The following is a 19,171-nucleotide window of genomic DNA, read 5'->3' on the forward strand; positions in this document are numbered from 1 at the left end:
TTTCTTAAAATACAGTTTATTTTTTGACCCATCCATGACCCAGGTATGCAAACATCAGTATTCTGAAAACAGTCTGCACTGTGGTTTCCTTTCTGCCTTTTTGTGAATTTGGAAAGGCTGCACTAGCATGCTAATAGCAATTTTTCATGAAAGTTTGTTTCTAATAATGGTTGCCAAGATCCAACTATATCTACAACTATATCTACAACTATAAAGAGCAAGTTCGGTCTTTGTATGTAAATGCTTTCTGAGAGGAAAAACTTTCAGCTTACATTTAAGAATGACTTTTGTTGGCTGAGTTCAATGGAGCCCAAGAGAATATGGGTTCACACACTGACATGACCTTAACTGCAATGACATGGGTGAACCATTCTAATCATCATTATTTTAGGGATAAAATTATAGAGTGGGGACTCACCTAATCAGATAATTACAGGTGGGAATTTTGCTGATGATAAAGAATTTTGTTCCCAGCACGTTATTACAATTTTTCTTGGCCCTCCAACAGTTTCCCTTTTCAAACCAGACCAACACCCTGTGCTCAACTAGCAATCTCAGTTATTTCCAATGGTCTCTTTGATTCGGATTTATGTGGTCAACAGGCAGCTTCTCTCAAACAAGCCCACCAAAGAGAGTGAGAGTTTAACTCAAACTAATATATATATATATATTTTCTGAAAAAATAAACCAAGGAAATTTGTCTTCCACATTTATAGATAGAAAATGTAAGAAATGTTATTTTTATTATTTGGGGGGGAGAATAGATTTTGTAGCAAAAAGTTTTAACTCAAAGGCTCAGCCCACTGATACTCTGATGTTTGAAATAGCAATGTAGCGATAGCACTTAGACTTATAATACCGCTTCACAGTGCTTTACAGTCCTCTCTAAGCAGTTTACAGAGTCAGCATATGCCCCCAATAATCTGAGTCCTCATTTTACTGACCTCAGAAGGATGGAAGGCTGAGTCAACCTTGAACCAGTGAGAATCAAACTGCCACACTGCTTGCAGTCAGTAGCAGAAATATCCTGCAGTACTGCATTTTAATCTCTGTGCCACCATGGCTCTTGTGATGATATGACTCTTCCTTTGAGTTGGCTTCAACTACATCCATACTGTTATAATGTAAGTTGGGCTACATTATATAAAAGTTGTTTTATTCCTAAATAAAGCAATCACGTAATAAGAATTGGTTTCTATATTAAATTTCAGAGATACTATGATTTTAGTACTCAACTCAGTCTGAGCACTGCCCTTCAACTGAGCTCAAATGGCAGCTACATAGACACTAGCAGGCAGTTTTCTTAATAAAAGTGGAGGAAAAGATTACCACTGTTTGCTTCTAATTTGCTTTTTTATTTCCCAATTTATCCTACAGACCCGAAATTGTTATCTAACATTACTGTTAGTCTCACATTTGAGAACAAACCAAGTTTGTCCCTGCTTCAAGCCAAAATAAACTTCCAGGCTCAAACAAGCTCACCTCAATGCTTCTACCTGCTGAAAAGGTCACCTTTCCACTTTTGTTATATATTGCAAGTTAAAATTCAGTTTTAATAATTCAATATGTTAATATAACATATACAAAGCAAGCCTGATTTAAAAGTTGCCAAACTAAAGACATAGGTTTGCCATAAGTTTGAGTATACCTAGCCAATCAAGCCATTAACTGAAATTGACATAAAAGGACACCATGAATAGGATTAGGATTGGAGCACCTGCATTTTATAGTTTTCTGCCTGTTAATGAAATTAGATAAATGAACATTTCTAAAAAGCAAACAAATGAATTTCAAATCAGGGAAATCTATTCATTTCCCCCCTAAATTATTTAGATCTCATCAATTGAGAGAGCATTTGAAAAAAGTATACATCACTTCTGTTGACAGCAAGAACATCAATGTTACAATGTCATATCAACAATACATAACATAGAATGTATTAAGGTTAACAACAACAGTTCAAGGAGGTTTGTTTATTATATGAACCCTATGCTAATTGGAACCATTTATAACATACAACTGTATTCAAATATTCTATAGCATGATGCCAAGAATTAAACATCAGCATAATTCATAAATATAATTACCAACTGCAAAAATTAGCCAATACAAATTGTAATGTTTTTCAGGTATGTTGGGAGATTGTAAAGATATGTGTTTACATTAGCATCTTTATCAAATTTGCATATTTTTTGGTCACAAGCTTTTGAAGAAATTGCGAAACCTTTCATAATAAATCCTGCTTTGAATTATTGACCATATTTGCTAAGTCATATAATATTCTTCTAAAAATTAAGAATTAAGAAATAAAATTAAGAAATAAATACTAATAAATAAAAATATTTAAATAAATAAAAAATATTGATTCAGTTTTTCAATTGCCTGCCCAGTTTGTTATCACCACCAAAATGTAGAATTGAAATAAAACTTTCAGTTGATCAGAGGTATTTAAATCTGTGGGAAATGGCTGTACTTGAAATTTTCAAATGATTACAAAGGGTCTTGAAAAAGATCTACTATAAGGGACTTTTTTCCAAATTTGATTATGGTATTTATTAGCTACATTAAAACTGTTTTTCCCTAAAAAAAATCACCTTGTCTGTAGAATATTTGTTCTAGAAAGAACAAATAGACGCTTCCATTCACTCACTGTTTTACATACACTTGCTTTCATTTTTTAAAAAGTTCTTTTGCCACAATTTATTTTTCATTTGGTAACTTTGTTTTATTTTATCGGGATATTTTGTTTCTCAATTTAAAAAAGGAAAGTAAAAAGATGATGTGATAGGAAGGAAAAAACATACACGTCACTGCCTCTACCATTGTGAAGTTGCCCTCGGATTCTGTATTGGATGAAGAATTTCCATTCATCAGGGATCTATGTTGAGATGTTGAACGTTCTTCCAGTGAGATTTCCTCTTTCACAACTGTGGTCTGATTTTGAGAACTAGGAGTAGAGGTTATGAAGTTTGAAGTTGCTGATGCTACCTCTGAAGTTGGCCTGGAGGAAGGGCATGAGTTTGTATCTTGGCCTGAAAGAGAAAAGAGAGTTTCGGCATGAATATAGCTTACTTATATTATGGACAGCATGTGACTTCAGAAAATTCAAGCTGATAAAAGTGGAAATATCATTACAGAAGTGTTTGTCTCTCTTTTACATACACATGCCTGCAGAGATAAATAGGAATAGAAAAGTGGACTTCATTGTCTGCCATCCCATTATATATTATCATGTATCAGCAGTGGCTAAATAAAAAGTAAATGGGCTTGTGACCCTCTGTTATTTGGCACGCAGTTCATCTGCCATTTTCTGCAAGAGTAAAACTGGCCCCCTCTTCCTCAGAATCTCCCAGTGATCTGTAGCATCCTGATTTCATATTGGCTACCCTTTTCTCACGTACTACTTCTTCCACAATGAAAATGAGAAATGGAGTAGCACAAAAAACAGTCCTGCACTTTTGAAACTGTAGGACAAATGCTTTATGGCATCCTTATTTTGATTCTGTATTTAGTATTCAAGTATCCCTATTTGGGGTTTTTTTTTCCCTGGGCCTCTATTAGCCCAGCCTTCTAAATTCTATAGATGGAAGGATTAGTTAGGCTGGTATTTAAGCCTCACAAATGGAGACTAAAACATATGAAGAACAGTTGCAAGAATTGGATATGTCTAGTTTAATGAAAAGAAAGACTAGGGGTGATATGATAGCAATATTCCAATATTTATTTAAGGGGCTGCCACAAAGAAGGAGAACAAGAAGCAATGAATGGAAACTAATAGAGAGAACCAAACTAGAACAAAGGAGTTATTTCCTGACAGAACAATTAATTAGAAGAATGACTTGTCTCCAGAAGTTGTGGATGTTCCAACACTGGAGGTTTTAAAGAAGAGATTGAACAAGCATTTATTTGAAATAGCAATAGCAATAGGACTTAAGACTTATACACTGCTTCACACTGCTTTACAGCCCTCTCTAAGCAGTTTACAGAGTCAGCCTATTGCCCCCAACAATCTGGGTCCTCATTTTACCCACCTCGGAAGGATGGAAGGCTGAGTCAACCTTGAGCCTAGTGGGATTGGATCTGCCAAATTACAGTCAGCCGGCAGAAGTAGCCTGCAGTACTGCGTTCTAACCACTGTGCCATTGCAGCTCTTTGGTATAGGCCTTCCTGCATAAACAGGGAGTTGAACTAGAAGACCTTTAAGGACTCTTCCAACTCTGTTATTCTGTTAAATAAGATCCATCTGGACGTACTGTATATACAGTACACATGTGACAGGATATCAGTTTAGCTTAGAAGTAGACTTATGTATAAGCCTGAGTGCTCCATCCTCCTCTCTCATGTTTCCCCCTTTAGGGCACTGCTGGATTAGTATAGTGTTGAATCAGGTTACAATATCATGTGCTTCAGACATCATGGGAAATTATGGCACAGTATCAAAAAGAAAAAAGGAAAGGGTTTGTGTATGGCTGGACTGTGTACAAATATAGTATATATCAAGAAATATATTGTAAAAGTGGATTAATAATACTATTTTATATATGTTTCTACATTACTATAATTAACTTTAAACTCATTGTGTTTAGATTTTAGTATTACTAGTCATCATTTCTCTGTTGAAGTCTACATAAGTTGGTCATTTTTTGTCCATTTATTTTAGTCCACAGAAGACTCAAAACTGAAATAAAGGGTCTTCTTTCAAATATTGAATTAACCCAGCCATATATGTGCCTCATAGCAATTGCTCCCTTTTCCTTTCTGGCAAAACACTCACCAATTAAAAAGGCATTGAGGTCATTTGTGAAGCAAGAACAGTAAAGTATGTGTAATTGCGAGATACCTTGATGAATTGTTGAATTTTATTGGGTAGAAATGGAACCTGTTGAAAGAGAGGAATATCAAAGCATGAGAAGAAAACTTGAAATTCACTGAAATCAGGGGCCAAATTCCCATGGAGACCCTGAGATGGCAGGCTGACAAATCTCTCTTCACCCATAAAACATCTTCAGTTTCACCCACAGCACTATTCCTTCCTACTCTCTGGGTTCCTTCCAGCTCCTGCTGGGCACTCAGAATAGCAACAATTTGCACACAAGATGAGCAGCTGGATGCACCAGCTTTGGAGAGGTGGAGTCACATTTTATATAAAGTAAATTACACCTTAGGTGAAGAGAATAAGACCAAACACCCATAATTACACTGCCGGTAACAATAAGCCCTCCTTGCAGCCAGGCAGGGGGCTGAAGCCAGGAAGCAAGAAGCTTGGACCCATCATTATTCTGAATAGAACAAGTGGTCCTACATGCAGGCAGTCAGGGAGGAAGGAGGCAGACCGCACACACACAATTTTAGTCATTGTAACACAGGGCCCAGTATGAAGACTGAGGGATAAGAGTCTAGGGGTACTGTCGTTAACAAGCTATTTTCTATGTGATTCAGGAACATCTGCATAAACAAATGATTTGAGGTGACTCATACAGCAGCATTGTAGAAGTGTTCCCAGAAATGGTAGTTTTGTTCAGTATCAGAGTGCTCCAGCAATTGGCAATCTTCATCAAACAGAAGCCACCACTTTGTAATGTAGTGTAAGCTCTTCCCTTCCTGAACATTTACTTTAATAAAGAAAAGCTGGCCTGTCCTTTGAAATACAAAACAATCCTGCTATTATTATCACACTGGAAACTTCAGCCATGCTTTTGCAGCTCATGGGAAAGGTCTCTTTTCTATGTGAGGAATTTAATAAATAAAAAATAAATAAATTTCCAAAGATCCCTCTCCTCACCATCACCTGTTGCCTCTGTTCATCTTCCACATTTCACTGTCATTTACATAATCCTGCCCCTCTCCCATCCCAATAAAGTGTGGGGACAAACTAAATTGGGAAATTACCTAATTCCAAGAAAGGCCACATTGGACTCTCCAGAGTTCAACTGCATCGTCATTTTTAAGTTGACAGAAGTGAAACCAATTTAATATGGTCTTCAAATCTACTTATCTTCCTGACACCAAGTGTTGCACAATATTAAAAAATAATAAGTGAGCCAGCAAAATAAGAAACATATTGTAATGCAATCATATAATTATATTTTAATTTTAATAAAATGAAAGTAACGTGTAGTTGAACCTAGTATTTGTACTGCCCACAGCCATAATTTTTTAGGGTATGGTTTAAACTTGCTATCCAAAGGCCAAGTATGTTCCTTAGTTCTACAACATTTGTGGGGCCCTGTGCTATATGGATCCAGTCAGGGGTGGGATTCTACTAGTTAGCACCTATTCACTAGAACCAGTTGTTAACATTCTAAGCAGTTTGGAGAACCAGTTGTTAGAAGAAATTACTGGCCTAATCCTGTAAGGAAGGCAGGAAGGAAACATTCTGGTGTTGCTTACAGAAACTGCCTCTCCATTAACCCTTGTTACATTTTTGGCAGGACTAGACTTCCTGTCTCAGGAACATCTCTGGAGTTTTTTCCCCCTCCTTTGCTTGTGTGGAGTGACTATTTAAAGTTACAATGGCACTGAAAAAAGTGACTTATGACCATTTTTCACACTTACGACTATTGCAGCATCCCCACAGTCATGAGAGGCCAGGCGAGGAGATGCGTGCCTCGATGTGAGTGATATTGAGTTGGCCACACCCAGCCAACATGTCCACCAAGCCATGCCCACCACCTAAGCCACACCCACAGAACCAGTTGTTAAAAATTTTGAATCCCACCCCTGGATCCAGTGCTTAAGTAAGAGATATTGGAGGTGATACTTGTGTTATTCACTGTACTCTGTAAATCCTGAATTATCTGAAACACAATATTAAACATGTGATTAAAAAATAATTTAATGAACTTCATTTTAAAACTATATATTTAAATATAGTATCTTTAAACTTGCATGGCTAATAGACTTTTAGCAGTAGATTAGTGCTAAAGTTGTCTACTATTGTAGCTATTATGGAAAATTGTTTCCTGTAACTTCAACAAATAGACCAGACTAGAAAATCAATGCTATGCAGGTAAGTACTACTTTTATTGTAAAAGCTATAATGAGAAAATCTGGCACATCTGAATATGCTTTCTCCTTGTTCTCTTTAACATGTGGTAAAGTGGGGACTCTCATTTGATGGAGCCCAAGGTACCAAACCTCCAATAGTGTGTAAAGATGTGCTCCATTAAAATAGCAAAGGAGGGAGAATGAGCTAGTAAAACATTTCTTACCAATTTTAATTTAACACCCAGTTACAAAGCATTAGGTATTTTGCTCATATTTAACATTCTTTTTATTGCTGTTATACTTTTTTCAGTCTAGAATCAAAGAGTTGAATAACCACTTGCATCTGGTTTCTCTTGTATCTAGGATAAAAAAAGAAGTAATGTCTCCTAATCCCAATATTTTATTTTATGATTATGATGATGCTTAGAGATTTGCAGATGTTGCAGTCTTCCCTGCAGGATCTTATTAACTGAATCAGTAATACCTTAACTCTACTCAGATGTCACAACCAAATCATGCTTTTGCTCATTTACCTTTCCCATTACCACGCAGTTCATGGTTTTCCAACAATTACAGATTGCCATAAAGTTTGAATCAGGCAGGTATTTATTGCTAAGAGGCAAGAAACCTCTCGGGTTTGTTTTTGTGTGTGTGTTCATGTGTGGTTTTTTCATTCCTACTCATTCAACATTTGGGGAGGAGAACAGTTTTGTTTTCCTTTAAGGTAAGAGGAAGGATATGGTAGGGGTTTGGGTATTTTTATTTCAATTATGTTAATTTAGATATTGCAAGCTCAGTTTAATTGAGCTGTTTACCTTGCCTTCATTGTTTTGTACATTGACTTCTGCATTTGTATTGTAAATACAAGCAGTGTGGAGCCGTTTTGAGCCAAAAAGCAGACCCAGAAATACGCTGCAATATATATTACCTGCTAAATACAACTTGCCTCTATAATTAGAAACTATACTTTTTAGTACTTTTCTAATTTTGAATTGGAAGCAAGCTGGTTAGCAGTAACTACCTAAGTACAGTGAGAATCATGGATTATCATCCAAGGTGGAGATCCTGTTGTCAGAAGTTGGCAAATCTATACTTACAAATCTCCTTCATTATTAGCCATACTCCAAGCCAGGGAGAGGCTTGCAATTGTTATTTGGAAAAACTTGAAGAGCCACAGATTTCCCATCCCTGTTTCATGTTATTTAATAAGACTTACTCTGATTTACAGAATGCCACCTATTATCAAGTGAGTGAATATCCAAACACCATCTTCTGATAATTTATGTGATCATAATAACAGCCAAATGTTCCATATTCCTTCTGCCTCTAACTCAAAAGAGTGGGTCATTTACTTGGCCTTCCCTGCCTCACAGATTCTCTTATCAGATCTATTATGCACAGGTAACTATAAATTGCTTTGATTTTATCAGGAACAGCACAGAGGCATAACTTATTTTAGCTAAGCAGACAGGCTCATGCAGTCTTTCTACACACACACAAAGATGGAACAAATCCGTCAAAGAGAACTGAACTGTTATTAAAGAATATCACAAACCACATGATGTATTACCTATACTGCGGTATATCTCTTAAATAACAGGCCTCACCCTCCAGACAGATCTCTCCAAACTTGGCAACTTGTGGACTTCAATTCCCAGAATTCTCCATTGTGGAGTTGAAGTCCACAAGTTTTAAAGATGTCAAGTTTGGGGACCCCTGCTCCAGAATAAGAAACTCTAAAAAAACTACAGCTTTGTAGAAGAGAAAAAGACCAGGCCATGCATTAAAATACCTTGCATTTTTCCTGATCTGGTTCAGCTGTGCTTAAAGCAATGCACTCTGTCATATTTCAAGAAAGAGCTCTCTGAAAGACTTCACACACATGCAGCTTGGTGTCTAAAAACAGGAAGACAAATATTGGTTTGGCCAACCATTTCCTCCCTCCTCAATACTAGAATTATTCTAAGGCAAACCTCTTCTAACATCTTTATCAGTGAAAGATTGAACAGATCTTTCAACATATTGGCTCTTTAAAATTACTGTAAGGAATACCAGAAAGTTCATACAATTTAAAAAATTTTTTTACACTCTACAATAATTTATTGAAAGATTTTATAGACATATACAACACGTATACTTATAAAAAACATACACATACACACATAGGCACAGAATACTGTGTATCCAAAAGAAGAGGGAGTCAAGCTATTCTCCAAAGCCCCTGAAGACACAATAAGAGACAATGGATGGAAAATAATCAAGGAGAGAAGCAATCTAGAACTGAAGAGAAATTTCCTGACAGAACAATTAATCAGTGGAGTGACTTGCCTCCAGAAGTTATGGATGCTCCAATACTGGAAGTTTAAAAAAAGATGTTGGACAACCATTTGTCTGAAGTGGTATAGGATTTCTGCTAAGCAGGGGGTTGGACTAGAAGATGTCAAACTCTTCCAACTCTGTTATTCTCTTATTATTCCTCACTATAATCTTGCCAAACTAAAGCAACTGTTGGCATCACTATAGATATACTCTGGAAATCATTAAGCAGCAGGGGTGGGATTCTACCAGTTCACACCTATTCGCTAGAACCAGTTGTTAACATTCTAAGCAGTTTGGAGAACTAGTTGTTAGAAGAAATTACTGGCCTAATCCTGTAAGTAAGGCAGGAAGGAAACATTCTGGTGTTGCTTACAGAAACTGCCTTAACCCTTACTACATTCTTGGCAGGACTAGACTTCCTGTCTCTGGAACTTCTCTGGAGTTTCCCCTCCCCCCCTTTGCTGGTACTTTGCTTGTGTGGAGTGACCAAAGTTACAATGGCACTGAAAAAAGTGACTTATGACCATTTTTCACACTTACGACTGTTGCAGCATCCCCACAGTCATAAAAGGCCAGGTGAGGAGATGCATGCCTCGATGTGAGTGATATTGAATTGGCCACATCCAGCCAATAACATGACCACCAAGCCATATCCACCCAGTCACATGACCACCAAGCCATGCCCACCACCTAAGCCACGCCCACAGAACTGGTTGTTTAAAAATTTGAATCCCATCCCTAATTAAGGATGATTTCTTTTCTTTCTCCCCTCCCTCCCTCCCTCCCTTCATTCTGTCTTAGAATAATCATATTTTAGAAACTAAGCAATGTTTGGAATTTATATTAGTCATTCTAATGTTAAGTTGGGCTGCCCTTGAACAGCGTTTGGAAGCTTCAACTGCTGCTGAATGTGGCAGCATGGGTGGTAATTGTTGCCAGTTATTCAATGTATGTAGTGCCTCTAGTTTATGAGCTGCTAGCGTGCTTCTGGGTGCAGTTCGAAGTACTGGTTTTTCACTTTAAATCTCCAGGGGACATGCCTAACATCCTCAGGATTTGATATTCCTAAGTGAAGCTCAATGGATTTCCATAACACCAAGAAATTGTGAATTGAAGACCACTGCTCTTGGTGTCTTAAAAGGACACTGAGTTTGCATACTTCCTTTTATAATTACTTTTGGAAATTGCTATTTTTGCTTTTCTGTAATAGTATGTAGGAATGACTTTGAAGAAGGAATGTTGAGGAAGAGATGCTGCCTAGATGATGATTATTAAAAGAGGAGATAGCCATGTAAGGTTCTTTGTTTTTCAAGAACTGGACACACCATAGTGTAGCAAATCTGTAAACAATGCTTTATTGCAGCACACATGTTCCCCAGGTGTGTGCTATGGGTTACTGCTCTGGGTCAACTCCACTCTTCTATACTGGGCCACATATCCCCCTGCCACATGCATATGTCTTTACTTTATACTCAGTCTTTTAATATTCAGTTCAAACATGAATCTCAAAGTCTATAAATTAGCATAAAATTTGCCTTTTGCCAAAGGTTCTTATACTAATTGGGATCATATGCTGTTTTACTATGGTTGTTCCTCTTCTACTTTCTACCTAGCTCCCAGCAAAGCTATAAACTCCAGACAGGACTCCCACCATAATATGCTGATAACCAAATGTTGTACTCCTAACAGTTGAACGATAATCCTCCTGCCTACTTATAATAGCTGCAAAACTCCAGATATTGCCTCTACTTCCCTGTCTGTATTCTGTTTGCTTATTACCTTTCCTCCTATACCCCTTTCCCCACTTTGCCATAGCATTTGATTTTGTAAGCCTAAGTGGGCAAGCTGAGACATCCCTGAAAAAAAAACAGTGTGTGGCTAAATGATGATAGGCAACTGCAACACTGGCCTGAATGCTTGTAAGTAAAGTGAATGTATAAAACAGAGGTCTCCAAACTTGGCAACTTTAAGAATTGCGGACTTCAACTCCCAGAATTCTCTAGCCAGCATAGCTAGCTGGAGAATTCTGAGAGTTGAAGTCCACAACTCTTAAAGTTGCCAAGTTTGGGGACCCCTGGTATAAAAGAAGGGGGGAACTGGAGGTGGGGAGTGTTTCTACCTGGCTGCAGCTGCTTTTCCAAAGCATAGAAAGCAATCCCAACATCACTCCTTCATAAGCCCATAGCTGCATAATGGGAAAACTATATTTACGAAACATTCCCAAAACTTCTTGGTATCATTAATTAAGATGATTAATCAATGTGAAACTCCAAAATTAGAGGAAGATAGTACATGCTACTGTACCTCAATGCTTTTTGAACCATTCCACATCCTAGAGCAATTGACTCATGCTTGCAGTACAAGTTTCAGAGCTAGAAGGTTCGGAAAATTGCCTAGAATTAATAGCATTGTTCAAAAATCTGACCCATTTTGACCACATGCTGATTATCCTACATCTCAGTCTCTGAGGTGTGCTTTCAAAATGCACAGAATGCTAAAACCTGGCGGAGAAATTGATGGGATGAAAAGTTGGGGAGGTGGTCCTTTCTTTAACTAAATTTATAGGCAGTGCTAAACAGTCTGATAGTTTTTTTAGCTACCATTTTGCAGTATCAAAACTATCTCTCGCTCTATCCCTTGAAAGAATCAGAAAAAGACTAATGAAGCAAAAGGAACTGGTTGGATTGCTGCATGCTTAGCATTTAGCCCCACCTGTTTCTGGATGGATCTTCAAATGTGCACTGACAGTAGCTCATTATAGGCATTTTATGGGGCATCTAGGCATTACCGTTTTCCTTTATTCATCCACTCATGTTTTAGCTTCCTTTTTTGTGAAATATTCCATTTGACAAAAAAAAAATCTGGATAGAAATGCAAATCCCTCAAGGTGTTCAGTGTTCGGTTAAACACACTGTCTAATAAATGTGTTTAGGCTTGCAGTGTTATAATTGTAATATAGAACTTGTCGTTTATTTCCTATCTATGTGATATACACCAGAAAAGGCTGCCAATGTATCAAATGCCTGTAAGAAATGTTGTAATATAAATATTTATTATTAGAGATGAACAATTTAACTTAATTTCTGGATTCAAGCTCTTAAATGACAACTGACAAATTAAATGGCAAAAAGCTGTATAAAAGGGGAGAGAAACAATTGAATATGTAAACAGAACATTTTCTTTGTTCTGTTTCTGTCTGACTCACAGACGAACACAATACAGAAGCCTGATGATGGCAGATGAGATTCTGCCAAAACGTTGCTACAACTTTAAAAGCACAACTATAATGACGTGGGAAAATACCCGAACAAAGCTGAATACCATACATGTAAGTACCCGTGAAAACTTAAGAGAACATTTTCTTTGTATCAACAATGAATCTATTGAGACTTTGTATCTTACTTTAGTGAAATCAGTTAAAAAATCATTATACAAATGGAAGGAAGTGTTTTTTTTTTTTTTGTAGCAGCTGGGTTCTCTGAATTATCTTCAAAACTGAATATTTGTAGACAGACACGTCGGTTTTATAATAGGGAGACTGGAGCTGTAGTTTTATGAGTTTTATAACTAATTTTGCATACAATGCATGAAGGCCAACATCCCATTATTATTTTTAAATGAATTGAATGAAAGGAAAATTAAACTTTCTGCTTTTTTCCATAAAGTCTTCCTGATATAAGAAATGGACCACACATGCATATACATATCTGAACACTACAGAAATATCAGTTCATACTGTAATAATGCAGGAACGTACAGCTCATAACTATAGGCTGCATATGGTCCCAAAATCTTTACTGCACTTTCTAGAGCCAAAGTTTACACTGCATATTTTCACTGTCACTGAAAACCAAAAGTGTGATTTTTATTATTTTATAACAACAGCAAATAAGATGGACAAAATTTTCCAACAGGCTTAATGAAACTAAATCGAACAAGAAAAATATGAGAAATTCTTTAGAAGAACAAACAGAACAGTTCATAGAACAAAATATTGGAAAAAAATAATCCTGCCATTTCTGTGACATAATGAAATCTACAAATTTCCTGTAGAACAGCGACTATATTTCTTAATATGAAGATTAGATATTCCCCCCACCTCCAAGCTGCTAAGAATGCAGCTAAGCAGCTAAGAATGCAAAGAAACAAAAATGGCCAAGAATTTCAAATGATTGCTTGCTGAAAATATTGGATGACTTTGAACATTAGCTTTGGTTTAAGAAGGTTGTTTACATGGTGAATTTTAAATATTTCTAAGATATTTAAATAAAGTTTTTCTCTCTTATCATTTCTTCTCTATCCAGTTATTTCTTCTCATTGTCTCAACTTCATCAACTATTACTTCTTAATCTTCCTTTCCCAGAGTTGAGCTTTTCAGATCCCTCACTCCATCATTATAATTGTGTGGTGTAAGAATGGTTGGTGTATGCAGCAGAGACCCTGGGAAAATCCCCAAAAAGTCTGCAGGAAAATTCACCACCCCGTTTTCCTACTGATCCATCATTCTTTATTTGGGATCGCAGGATACTGTCTCCAGCTCTGTTCTCGGGAGAGGGGGAGACACTTTTGGCTACATGCAAGGAAAGCAGCAGAAACAGCAGAAGTATTTCTTTCTCTCCCCCAAACTCTGCCAGAAATGAGTCTTTGTGAGACTTGTCATGCTGGTGCAGCCTCTTGGAGCAGGAGGCCTTGCAGGGTCCCAAAGAATCATTTCTGGTGGAGTTTGGGGGAGAGAAAGAAAGACTTTTGCTGCTTTCCTTGCGTGCAGCCAAAAGCAGAAGAAAAAAGGAAAGAAGCAGCCCAGTGGCCAGGTGAGGCACATGGGGTGAGTACGGAAAGCTCCCCCCCGCCCTTTCCCCTCTCCCCTCACTACCTCATGTTGTTTGCAATGCAAGCAACACAAGCCTTGTGTTCCCATGGGCCATGTGGGCAGCACAGCCTTGTGTTCCCACGCAGCCTGGATTAATTGCTTTAATTAATTTCTCTATGGACCACCAAAATTTTCTTGTGGACCACCAGTGGTCCCCAGCCCACTGGTTGGTGACCAATGGTGTAGACTCTACACCGGACCAGGGAATCTCCTTGAAAGGCAGGAGAAAGAGCTGCTACCAAAGCAATACTTGCGCTGATAACTAGGTAACTGATGATGTTACCTATTTGGGTAATGAAATGTCAAGTGAACAGCCAAGCTCAGAGAGCATAATTCAACCTTGAGCTACATACAGTATATTCTTTTCTATTGCTCAGATAAGAGCCTAGCTCAAGTTTCTCTTATCTGGCCATTGCTTCGAAAGTGTCTCTTCCTCCTGTCCTTCAAGGCCTCTCTTTATCTCCTTTACATTATGCGTGAGAGAAAGTTACTTGAGAAAATGATTTGTGAATCAATTTTATAAAACATTTTTAAAGGAAAGGCAATTTAATTAATAGATATGAATTTCCTCTCTCTTTCATTTTTGGAATGTGATTTTTAGCAAGTATGTATACACACCATTACATAGGTATGTATACATAGGAGATGTGCTGATATTTAGGAGAAAATAGAATCTCCAGGACTGATTTCAATGTAAGGTTGACAAAGTGTTGGCCAAACTGTTGATTAGCCCAGCCAAATGCTGGATTTGTTTTTCCCTGGTACAAAGTAGCCAATTAGCACACAAGGCAAGAAATTTCAGATCTGTTTATTGTGTACAGCACAAAGATGTGTGCTCTCTGGACTAAATCACAATTGAGAGCCCCCAATGTAAAAGTTAGCATAGCTTTTACAACTTTTGGAAACAGAAGCACAAGATCCTTAACAAGCAATAAAATATTCACACCCATGTAGAAGATGGCCCTCCCAGCAGGTGGGTTCATTATTAAAATATTATGGCCCTTGCCCTTCTGTATCTAACTGATAAGGCTACTAATTAAGTATACTAAAGTTTCTAGCTAATTTATCTGCAACAAGAAAAGGGAAGTTAGCACATTCTAACTAATCTGTTTACAGCAGGAAGAAGGGAACAGCTTTGTTTCCACTGCTGTCCTCATTCAGAATGGTACATGCTCTTTGATAAGGCTATCACGTAGCCTTCCAGGAATTTTAGGGCAAGGATGTTAGGATATGAGGCCCAAGAATGAGAGGCAAATGTCCAAAGTGAAAACATCTAGGAACAGAAGTGAGCAAAATGAACTCAATAAAATGGAGTTTCCCTGGCAAAAACTAGCCATACCAGTTCTAAGTATAGGAAAGCTAAGCTAAGGAGAGCTAGGGTATTAAAAAAGATTTTTTTGTCTTGTTTAATTTGTTTTCTGTTTACTTTTCCTTTGGAGATGGATGTCAAATTAATATTTGTCTTCCTTTTCGGTAAATATTGTAGTTTTAAAAAGTGTACCCCATGTACTGGCAGCAACTTATTGCATGTGCCATCATTTTGTCAGAGTTAAACCTATCTTTCATTTTATGGGAAAAGGCATTGATTATACATGTACTGTAAACAGGTTGTATTACATTAAGATTTTATTAATATGGGGAATGAAATTAAACAAACACATGGATTTAAGCAAGATTGTTACTTATATACTTTAAAGTTTCTCGCAGGTGTTCATTGCGTTCTATAGCACTGAAGAATTAGCAATTGGTTCTTCAACCGGATCACTTACATTCAATCTGAAATCATCAGGCTAGCACAGTTTAACATTCAAAATATTTAGTAAAAGGGCAGCAATGGCTAAGGAGTTCACTGATATGTGTTTTGGCCAAAACCTAGCTTACCTAAGTCAACCAAATCATTTTGAAGATGCAAAATAGATTTATTAAGCATGCAGACAACTACACTACATACCAGATTCCCAGCAAAGCACTGGCAGTGTTGGATAAAAGCAGAACCTTAGCTTACATATCTTTGGCCTACTATAGTTGAAAGACAAGACAGAAGCAGAAATAGTGTAATTTACAATATGATCTTGGAGTGTTTTTTGATAAATGTCTGGGTGGCCTTATTATTTATTCCTTCCTACTAGGACAGCATGCTAACTATACCATCTTTAGATATGGACAGCAACAGTGGAGGATTAAGGCTCACTGGTGCCCTAAGCACTGACAAATCTTGGTGCCCCCCTCCTTTGTACATACTGTACAAACAAAGCCAAGCTTAGGCTACATAAAAGTTTTTGTGGTGGGGACGTCCAGTTCGGGCTTCTTCAGCAATGGACTGAAATTCACGATCGTGCACGGTTTCGATCCATGCTCGCTGCCGGAGGGCCCTGGTCTTCTGGATTCGGGGCTGAAGCCACCCCGTAGAGGTGGCAAAGATGGGGGAGATCGCCAGCTGAGTTGAGGGGGGCCGCATCTCTCCTCCTTGGCTTGGCATTACTCCCTTTCCTGAAGGTGGTTGTAGCGGTGGTCAGAAATGGCTACCTCAAAGAAGAACCCAACCGGACAAGATTGAACAGAAGCGAAGACAAAGGGGAGAGCTTGCCAGACAGGGCTAAGCAGAGACAACATTTACACAAGGTACCCTGGAACTAAAATTATTAAGAGTGCTACTTCTAAAAGATGATTTTAAAGTGGCAGAGAAGAGAGGGGAAAAATGTTTTTCTTCTTATCGACAGTTGTAATTGGCTTTGAATGCTAAAAAGAAGAGATTCAAGCAAGAAATTTGCACTAAATTACTTTGACACTAACAAATTGTAAGCTGAAATTAAAGTGTCAAAGGGAAAATAAAGATTTTTTTGGACACTCTAAAGCAGGGGTGTCCAACCTTTCACCTTCCCTGGGCCACATTAGAAGATGAAAATTTGGTTTGGGCGCACATAATTAAATTAAATAAAAATTAAATTAAATTAAATTAAATTAAATTAAATTAAATTAAATTAAATTAAATTAAATTAAATTAAATTAAATTAAATTAAATTAAATTAAATTAAATTAAATTAAATTAAATTAAATTAAATAATTAAATTAAATTAAATTAAATTAAATTAAATAATAAAATAAAATTATTATTTATTATTTATTAAAAATTATTTATTTTTATTTTATAATTTTCCGGCCAAATTTTGCGGGGGGAAGAAATCTCGCCCGCCTCGCGCCTACCTCTCCTCCTGCAAATGCAGCAGCGGTGGCGGCGGGGGCAGAAGCAGCAGCGGTGGGGGCAGAGCGGCGGCGGTGGGGGGCAGAAGCAGCAGCGGCGGCGGGGGCAGAAGCAGCGGCGGCGGCGGCAACAGCAGGAGGTGGCGGGCGGGACTTTTGGGCTGCGGCTGCCCGCCTTTTCTGTTGCTCGCCTCGCACCTGCCTCTCCTCCTCCTCCTCGCTGGATCTTTCATGAAGGTTGGGGTGGGCGGTGGGCCGCATTATGAGGCGACCTGGGCCGCATGCGGCCCATGGGCCACGGGTTGGACAAGCCTGCTCTAAAGCCTTCAAAGGGTGGAAAGCAGAGAAAAAAAGAAAGGGTGGAACTTGGAAATAACAGAGAATGCCACCTGGAAACAAAAAGAATTAACTGTGAAACTTTAAAAGACTTCCAAAGGATATATTGTAACTGAAACTTTGTTACAATATAACAGGGAGTTAAAAATGTGAGATTAGAGGGAACAACTAAAAAAAAGAACCGTTTGTAAAGTAAACATAACACTAGGAAGAAGCAGAAGAGTGGATTACAGAAGGGAGAATTAGAGAGAGATGGGGACAAAAATGGTGGTGAGAAAAAGAGGGGAAAGATAAAAAGGAAAAGAAATTATAAGGGACAGAAACAGGAAATAAAGAAACAGGGGAAACAAACAAGGATTAAAAGTATTAGCCTATTTAAAAGGCACAGAGATAATGGTTAAAAATATAAATTAAAAGAGATAGTGTAGTTATATTAGAAATAGTAATGAGCTAGAAAATAGGAAACATAGGTGATTAAAATGAAAGATAAAACTGGTATTGTTATGTAATGGAATGCTTGCTAACAATTAAATGAAATAAAGAAACAAAGGGAATTAAAAGTGAAAGAAGGGGAAATAAGAGGAAGGAATGAAAATACCTTAATTGCTTTTAATGATTTATAAATACAATTGAAATGAAATGTGAAAGATTTGTAATGAAATCAATATCAGTTGATAGGATGAATTTGAATAGAATAATTGTTTTACTTATTATTTTTATATATTTTCTTTTTAAAATTTTGTATGTATTTTTAAGGGAAAATACCAAGCGGAATTTGGTTGATAAGAGTTATATGATATATAATAGATATCAGAAGCTGAATGGTATAATTAAATGTTTTATGAGATTTGAAAGGATAATAATTATAAGATATAAAGGTGACATGCTCTATTTGGTAATTATAGGGGAAACCTTGCTTTTTAATGCCTGGAAGGGGAGGGAATCTTTTTTTTTTCTTTTCCCCTTTTGGATGATGACGAAAAACGAATGTATAAAATTGTAAACAGCACAGACAAAAGTACAAGTATAAAGATTAGGAAGATATAGTAAGTTAGAAAAAGACATGTAATTGAATTAGAAAGGAAGGAGACAATTATAAAATAAGGCTGAGGAAAGTATGGGAAGGAAAAATTAATGAGAAATTGATAAAATAGTGGTGAGATATGAAATTGAATACAAAAGATGAGTATGTAAATGAGATTATATCTGTATGGAGATGTGATAACCTGGAATCATGCTGTTCTCTAAAAAAAATACATTCTATTTTTATTATGTTTTGTGAAAACTCAAATAATTTTTTTACAAAAAAAAAAGTTTTTGTGGTGCTCCCTTTGGGCCTGGTGCCCTAAGCACATGCTTAGTCTACTTAATGGTTAATACACCACTGGTCACAGCAAATATAAACAATGTGGTTTACTGGGCCATTGTTTCCTGTCTAGTTGTTCCTCTTGCCATTAC

At 37.2% G+C, this 19,171-nt stretch overlaps 1 protein-coding gene across 2 annotated transcripts in view; it reads right to left on the reverse strand.

Annotated features, from left to right (window-relative positions):
* Nucleotides 1-19,171, reverse strand: part of MDFI (MyoD family inhibitor) — a 58,978-nt gene that overhangs the window by 12,206 nt on the left and 27,601 nt on the right. For both annotated transcript variants that reach the window (XM_026680406.2, XM_087959767.1), the window contains exon 3: nt 2,805-3,032. In XM_026680406.2, coding sequence (XP_026536191.2) covers nt 2,805-3,032 — 228 coding nt within the window. The remainder of the gene's footprint in view (nt 1-2,804; nt 3,033-19,171) is intronic.

Source organism: Notechis scutatus, chromosome 3, assembly GCF_049901735.1.
Source record: "Notechis scutatus isolate UNSWTSFEM ecotype Mainland chromosome 3, rNotScu1.2, whole genome shotgun sequence".
NCBI lineage: Eukaryota > Metazoa > Chordata > Lepidosauria > Squamata > Elapidae > Notechis > Notechis scutatus.